Raw genomic sequence first — 8,795 nt, forward strand, 5'->3', positions numbered from 1 at the left:
ACTGGAATCATATAAGGCGTTATTAGGCAGTATACCCTGGAGGCTTTCTCACTCATGCTGGAGCTCCTACCAGTGGGATGTTGGAGGTAAGGATAATTGGAGGTGAAGCTGCAGCTACCAAGCCAGAAAAGAACAAAGAGCTTATAGAGATTAATCACAAAATGTCAACAGTGCTGGAACTGAACGATGAACAGTTTAACACACAAAACCGTGGTTGACTGCTTGCTGTAACAAAATACCAAAATTCTTCTCCTGGATAATTCCAAAAAATCGACATCATCATCATCATCACCAGGGTTACATGACAGAAAAGATAGGAGGACATAGTTTTATAAAAGGAAAAAAGTGTTGAACATGGTCCTTTAATCTCACACAGAAGTATTTTAGGACACGTAGAGACAACCGAGAGGAAACTTATCCCACGGATGATAGTGATGCAAGGTGACAGAGTTAGTGGTGAGGAGGGAGAGGGCATGTCTCAATGAGCCAGAGGAGAGTATGTGTGGAGCCCAGAAGAAGGTGCAGTGTAATTTGAACGAAGAGAAGGTGGACTGAGATCAGGCAAGTAAGAAGGAGATAAATGAGGACAAGAAAGACATGGTACGGGCAGTAAAAAAAAGTGGCTGTGCGTGTGTGAGTGCTTGTATTTGTTACCTCTTCAGGACCTTTTCTGACATAAACACTGACTTTGTCAGGACCAGTAGTCCTCATGGAGCCAAAACCTGGTCTTAATGAGACAGAACCTAATTTCTGAGGAACTGGTTAAATTTAAAGCTAAGATTTGAGTTGTGGTTAGGTTAAAATAAGGGTTAAGCATTAAGTGGTTGTGGTTAAAGTTAAGGAAAACACTTTGGTGAGGCTGTCCAAATGAATGGGAGTCAATGAGAGTCTGGGGATAGCTGCGTAAACCTGTGCATGTGTGAGTTCTTGTATTTGTGGCTTTGTGAGGACAAAAACCATATAAACCAGGGGGTGTCCAAACCTTTTATTAACGAGGCCCAGATTTGATGATTTGAAGATTCTCGGGGGCCAAATAAAAATGTGTTTTCCTTGTCACAATTATCATTTTTAAATGGCAATGTAACCAAAGCTAAGGCACGCATGAGTGAACAAATGAACAAAAAAACAAGTGAACAAAAATTCTGCCTTTCTTCTATCTTATCTTATCTTACATCCGGACATGAATCTGACCCAGGGCAGCGATTGACCCGCTGGCCGGATTTTGGCAGGTCCTCACATCTTTAAAAGGCTTTTAGAATTGTGTTAAGGTTAGGGTAAGGGCATTTTACCTATGAGGATTCTCACTATGAATGAAGCACAAACATGTGTGTACTTGTATGTCTTTGTCTTTCAGAAAAATGTATACACCACTGGAAGTATTATGGGAAATTCCTCACATTTGGGTTTTGACCCTCCCAACGTTTTACAGCTTTTTCCAGGTTAAGACCTGGTATTATATAGCTGTACCAGAATGTGTGTGTGTGTGTGTGTGTGTGTGTGTGTGTGTGTGTGTGTGTGTGTGTGTGTGTGTGTGTGTGTGTGTGTGTGTGTGTGTGTGTGTGTGTGTGTGTGTGTGTGTGTGTGTGTGTGTGTGCGTGTGTGCGTGTGTGTGTGTGATGCAGTGTAAATGAGAGGTTGAGTGGTGTAAGTAGAGAGAGAGAGGGAAGGAGGGAGGGAGTGAGTGAGGGGTGCGCAGTGTCTCAGTAAAGAGATGAATAAAGCTGTGCAGAGATTCGGAGGGAGAAGCAAAAACACTAAAACAACCAACAGCAGCCACTCACACCACCGCAGCAAATCTGGAGCAGCAGTGATTTACTGGTAGGTGGAAGAAACACTGGGATTCAATTAAGGAAACTGAAAAAACTGGCAACATTAAGGACTGAGGAAAACAGAAGAGTGGAGGAAGAAACAAAGGAAAGAGCTGAGAGAGAAGAGGAGTGGAGAAAGATTGACACAGGTAGGAGAGAGGGACAGAGAAATCAGAGATTTGAAAAACAAAATGTGCACAAATAAAAGACAAGGTGGAGATAATGTGTACAGAGAGATTCAATGATTTTTTTAGGGGGGGTTGCATGCCAAATTCTGTGTTGGTTCTGAGTCAAAGTAAAGACAGGAAAATGTAGAGCAATCCATTTTGAACAGTTGCCAATGCATGTGATTAATGAAGTGTGGACTGTGTGGACTGAAGCAGTCCAACAACAAAAAAATCTACATACTTTAGGCTGAAGTACTGTACATAATAAAATGAATGAAAACAGATTTGGTTTTAAAACAATCCTATGTCCTTATACGCTGTGTGAACACATTGGATATTTGATTGAAATGCTTTGCTGAGGTTTTGGCAACATGTCAATTATGATGTTTTCACTCATTTGATTTTGGAAGAGCTGCAAATGTGAACACATGCATTATTGATTCTGATTAATACGATGGGAACACAGGGTTTTGGCAGTGAGACTGAGAAGACTGTTGTGGGGAGTTAAAACCAGACAAAGAGTAATTTAAATCAAATAATATAAGATTAGTTCTGACAGCAGCTTTGTGAATAAGCCACACGGTAGTGGTCACATAAATCAGCATGTGACGACACTTGTGTGCAGGAGAGGGAAAAACTAATGTGTAAACATGTGAGAGCACTCATGTGTCATTTAGACACTGCTTCATCCCTATTATAGTCTGATGTGTGTGTAAGGTATTACATGTTTGTGTGTAAATTGTGTGTATCTTTAAATTCAAACAAATCTTTGGATTCAAAACATTAGTACCAAATTAGTCAATCCTGTTCCAGTTCCACATACTGGTGTTTCTCAGTATAGCAGTGATTGCATGTCAATTTGGCCATTGACACAGGAATGGATTAATTCAAAACAGACAAAGGCAGAAACAACAACATTGTGCTAGTAAAGTGAGCCGGCTGCAAACAGGTCGGCGTACGACTCAAAACAAAGAAGCGCCGACAAATGAATTCTCCTGCTCAGAAAAAGGTCAGGTCTGATAGTATTTCTTGACAGAGGCCTTTTTCAGATGAAGGACAACCCAACACAGATGGAAAAATCACCAAAAATGTATGCACTGCAGCTTTAAATGAATGATAAAAGATGATTTGTAATGATTAAGGTGCTACATTTAGTGTAAGCATTCAGTAAGTGGTCGTCAAAGCAATCATTTTAAGTGCACATGACGTTCTCCACAGTCACACAGACACCATGGTGTGTGTCCGTGTGTGAGTGACAGCCAAATGAAGCTACTGTGGACATATTCACAGAGACAGGCGGCAGGTGGAAATCAATAGAAACGTTCAGCAAATTTTGCAACTATTGGAGCGGGGAGACGAGCACATCAAGGTCTAAGAGTGGCTGCTGTGCTGCAGATTTCCCCTGAGCTTTGGGACTGCAGTGGTTGAGGTGCTGCCACCCTATGGTGAAACTGTGTTATCCCATTAAAATTTAAATGTGCAGGAGTATGATTTGTGGCCAGTAATTTATTCTGTGTGGCCTGTGTCCCACCCCCACCACCAGAGCTGCTGACAATCCAAAATGTGTGAGCAGTTGCATGCGCTACTGCTCCTCAGCCTGGCGTTTACACAGGGGTGAGTACTGACGATCGAACACACACACATACACACACTTTGTGATATTTGCAATGTATTGATTGAAAATGTAAATCATCTGCTTCTGCTCTGTTCATTTATGCTCCATTTGCCACCATCTCTCTCTTTTCTATCAGCATTTGTATGTTTCATAATCATCACTGGGGAGAATGGAACGACTCCCAGCTTCAGCCAACAATTCAGAAGCTGATGAAAGGATACAACCGCTACCTCAGACCTAATTTCAATGGTAGGAAGGAGCTGGGGGAAAGTAAACAGGGGTCATTTGTGTCCCTGAGTGTCCCCTAATTGAGAATAGACTCATTTTCAGTCTCTGTCTTTAATAGAAGGCCCTGTGGAAATTGGAATGAGCCTTGATATCGCCAGTATTGACGCCATCTCTGAAATCAATATGGTAGATCATGCTTTTTACTCTTCTATGGCAGTGCGTCAATGAGGGAGCATGAGGCTGTGTGTGCTCGTCACTGAAACAATGAATGAATGACTGATAAATGAGTGATGATTTATGTCTTTTTCCCCCCCCAAGGACTACACAGCAACCATATTCCTCCGTCAGCGCTGGCGTGATTCCAGGCTGGTGTTTCCTGGAAATGAGAGTGTCAGTTTGGACGGACGCCTGGTGTCACTGCTCTGGATCCCTGACACCTTCATCCCTGACTCTAAACGCTCCTTCCTGCATGACGTCACAGTGGAAAACCGCCTCATACGCATCTTCAGCAATGGGACGGTCCTATATGCCCTCCGGTACATCCTGCTTTTTTGTTCTTTAAGTGCATTGATTTGACATTTAATGGCATTTTGTTCTCCGTGTGTCACAAAATGGGCTTGTCAGATTTGGCTGAAGTCTGGTGGAGGAAACTGACCTGGAAGAACAGAAAATGAAAAGTGACAGAAAAATTATGTTTCTTAAAATGGGGCTTTATGAGTCATGATGTTTTATCCGTCATGTCACACTGATAAGACGGCTTCACTGTGACTGGACAAATGTATTGAGGAGTGAGGCACTCAGGGCATTCGTCATCCATGTGTCATTCATGTTCAGGAATGAATTTTCCTGAACATGACTCGACATTTGTGTGATTTTTACGGTAGTGATGTTAGAAATAAAATCATATTTTGTTGCAGTAAAACTCTACATTAGAACACAACATTGCTAACACATCAACTGAATTTTCACTTCAGATCCTCAGCCACACATAACTAACTCATCAGAAGTGTTGACACTTCAGATATGAGTCTTTGCCACGTGCAGTCTCAGGGGCTCAGTGCTTTTCATGCTCACTAATTATTGATTAACCCAGACTTATATCAAAAGATTAGTAATAGTCATTGGTTTCTGAAGGTCGCTAATATTCTTGCTATGAATACACAACAGCATCACGGCCACCATCGCCTGCAACATGGACCTGACCAAGTATCCCATGGACAAACAGGTGTGCACTCTGCAGCTGGAGAGCTGTGAGTAAAACCTGTGAGCTCCCATCAGCCTCCACCTCATCGAGTATGTGGAATCATCATCACCAGTACCATTTTTCACAAATGAATTGGTGAAACCTAAGGGCTGGGAATCCCATGGCAATAGTTATTGCAATATTATTGTGTTTAATAATGATGCAACCGAAGTTGAATGTTGGGTTAGAGGTCGACAGAATTTTGGCTCATGCTCATCTTGAAATTTGGTTGATTTATGATGTCTTCCATCTGATAAATATAACAGTTAACAACTAGTTACCATCTATTGAAAAGCACCTATTTTGTGACTGCACTGCAATGCACTTTTATATTTTAGATCAAAATAATGCACAAATTCAATACTAATCATGAAACACAATCAAACCAATTCATCTGTCTACCTCTAATATCAAACACTGATTATTCATTGTGTCATTTAATGCATGTTGAGCTTACTTTTAAGCCAGCGTTAATCTTTTTTGTCCACAATTAAGACTCAATCTTTAGTTTTTATCACAATCATTACTGAATGTTTTTTTATCATAATGTTTTTGTCCATGTCAATCAGCCATAATGTACTTGGATGCGGCTCATTTTGTGTGTGTGTGTGTGTGTGTGTGTGGTCAGGGGGCTACAACCTGCAGGATGTGGTGTTCTACTGGACCAGAGGGAATGATTCAGTGAAGGGTCTGGACACACTGCGGCTGGCTCAGTACAGTATCGAGAGCTACTATACATCAGTTTCAGAGGCTGTGTATGAAACAGGTACAATACTTCAAATCCTAGAATTGCCTTCACATGCACAGATGTCTATTTCAACACATTTCTCGTTCGAATCAGTCTCACCATGTCTGCTCCTCTCCTCAGGGCAATACCCCAAGCTGGTGCTGCATTTTGCACTGCGGAGAAATGTGCTGTTCTTTATCTTGGAGACGTATGTTCCCTCCATTCTGCTGGTGGTTCTCTCCTGGGTCTCCTTCTGGATCAGCCAGTCCTCTGTACCAGCTCGAACATGCATTGGTTAATAATATATTTTACTGTGTGCTGTATGGTATAGAGGAATATTTACATTTGGCTTCTCCCTTTAGAGGTCCCCACAGTGGATCATCCTACCCGATCCCTTTGTCCTAGTCTGTTACAACAACTGTCCTCATGTCCTTCTTCACAACATCCATGAACCTTCACTGTGGTCTTTGTCTTTTTAAGTTCAGATGTGTATCCTCCTATTCTGCATTCACTGAACGCATTCATCAATATGTTGACAGTGTATCACACAATCAGTGAAACTAGAGGTTAGATCAGTGTGCAAAATGAGGAGCTGTGAAAACATTACTTAAAATATGTACAACAGCAGGCTTTAAAAATATTGGCGAATGTAGTTGAAAAGTTGGAACAGAAACACGGAGCTGCTTTTATATTCTCCATGTTCATATGCAAATACATACTCAAATACATGTATAATACGCGTATGTGTGTGTATACATATATATATACACACATATGAAACACTGTTTCATTTAGCAAACATTGAACCTATTTGATTCATTTTCACGTGTTAGCAACAGCAGGACACTGCTTCTGCTGCAGCAGACACACTTTCACCTGCAGAGTCACAGCAGCAGGGAATGATCACATGATGAGAGGATAAGACCAGGCAACAATAACAGGCTGTGAATCCATTATGTTATATATCTAACAGCAACATGGGGGAGAGATGGACAGATAGAGTGAACTAACCTTGGCTTCTTTGTCTGATTTCCCTCTGATCTGACTTCATCCGTGTTTTCCATCCATCCAGCCACCTTCTACCGCTGTATCCTCCATGAGGGTCGTTTTCACCAATTCCAGCTGACATAGGGCAAAAGGCAGGGTAGACCCTGTACAGATCGCCAGTCATCTGTGCTTTTATCCATTTATATTTAAAACATATCTCCACCCTGGATAGACGTAGTGGGGCTTTTTAGGTTTGGTAACATTCAACATTTCCAACACAGAGCAACAGGTTGCTGTGTAGACAAACTCTACTTATTTTTTATTGCACTACACGTGCAATAAACCATGAGCCCAAACCAAAACATAAGCAGAAGAGTAAATGGGCTACATATTAAGGCCATTATCATGACCATTTTATAGCTTAATATAATACATTTCTTATATTTGGGCCTTTAATTGATCGATGTAAAGACATTACAATCTCTTTTACAGGGGTGACTACAGTCTTGACCATGACAACTCTGATGATGGGCGCCAGGACTTCTCTGCCTAACGCAAACTGCTTCATTAAAGCAATCGATGTTTACCTGGGCATCTGCTTCACATTCATCTTTGGGGCACTGCTTGAGTACGCCTGCGCCCACTTTTACACCATGCAGCACCACACTATTGTGGAATTACAGAGGGTGAGCAATGTTTGCACTGATGCATTAGATGGAAAAACAGAATTGCCATGTCATGATAACACAGACATTGTAAGCATCAGTCCATGTGTCTTTTTTATCTGTCAGGAACTTCTGAGGGAGTTTAGAGAATCCAATGGCACCAGCTCCTTCCCCATCGTCAGGCCTGCCCAACCAAACCAGTCTGTGGAGATCAGCTCTTCTGCAGAGGAGGCCACGGAGCAGTCAGAGAAGAGAGATGCCAACAACCATGATGGGCCCACAGAGAAGACGACAGGACAAGGCTGCACCCTGTCCTCAGTGAAGGATGCATCTCGCAGGATAGCATCTGTCTTCGTTGTGGAAAATCCACACAATATTGATCGCCACGCCCGCTCAGCATTCCCCACAGCATTCCTCTTTGTCAATATCCTCTACTGGCTTTATTATCTCTTTCTCTGAACACTGGTCCCAAACTGCTGCATAGTTAATGTCACCATTCTGAAGCTGCTCTACCTCCTCATTCGAGACCCATAGCAGTCATCATCAATGCCTGGATCAAAACTGACAATGTTTTTGTTTTTAAATCACACTTTAACATTTTTGGCCGTCAGACAGGGCTTCAATTTGACCAAGAGCAACAATTTAGGCTGAGGAACCAGCTACAGATCACACTCTGTGATGACAACTATTACCAAGAATATAAATTGATGGCTGCCGTAATATTAATTTAGAAAAACGACTCACTGTAACTGCCTGAATTGCACCAAACTATACTGAGCTAACTTAAACTTAAATCTTCATTACATGACAGACGTAGACAGTGCTTTGCTTGTGATGGCTTTCGTGTTTGCTTGTATGAGATCAAATACTGTACATTTACCTCAAAGGATATCATGAGACATTAAAAGTCAATGACTGATAACGTGTTGGTGCTTTTTAATGAGGAAGGAATTATGTATTTCTATTGTAACTGATGACAGAAGAAAGAACATATGGAAAACAAGACATTTCCCCACCTTATTTAGGTAGAGGAACAATAAAGTGCAAAAGACAACCACAGGTTCAGCAAAGACATTGGTTAATGAAATAGATTTCCTCATTTGGAAATATGATTTCAAAAAGATGGATGAACGGTTTTGTTCCAACCAAACAATTCAGCAGAAGAAAAGCACAGCTTCAACCTGAGAAGAAGCTGGTGAGTGCAGTCAAAAAGAAATAACACCCTCAACCCATCAATCTATGGCACCGAGCTGAATATGAAGAGAAAAGAACAGTATAAAAGTATAACAGTATAACAGTAGTCATGGCTCAGTATGAACAGGCAGAACAAATAAAAGACACATTATGGCTCCTGC

At 41.5% G+C, this 8,795-nt stretch overlaps 1 protein-coding gene across 1 annotated transcript; it reads left to right on the forward strand.

Annotated features, from left to right (window-relative positions):
* Window positions 1–3,536: 3,536 nt before the first annotated feature.
* gabrp (gamma-aminobutyric acid type A receptor subunit pi) lies at window positions 3,537–7,899 on the forward strand (the record flags this gene model as incomplete). Its single annotated transcript, XM_083891677.1, has 9 exons — window positions 3,537–3,589; window positions 3,727–3,839; window positions 3,937–4,004; window positions 4,137–4,354; window positions 4,986–5,068; window positions 5,690–5,827; window positions 5,930–6,082; window positions 7,268–7,461; window positions 7,567–7,899. 9 exons carry the CDS (start codon window positions 3,537–3,539, stop codon window positions 7,897–7,899), a joined length of 1,353 nt encoding a protein of 450 aa, XP_083747803.1.
* Between the last annotated feature and the right edge of the window lie 896 nt (window positions 7,900–8,795).

The sequence above is a fragment of the Microchirus variegatus genome (genome assembly GCF_963457635.1).
Source record: "Microchirus variegatus genome assembly, chromosome: 6".
In the NCBI taxonomy this organism is placed as follows: domain Eukaryota; kingdom Metazoa; phylum Chordata; class Actinopteri; order Pleuronectiformes; family Soleidae; genus Microchirus; species Microchirus variegatus.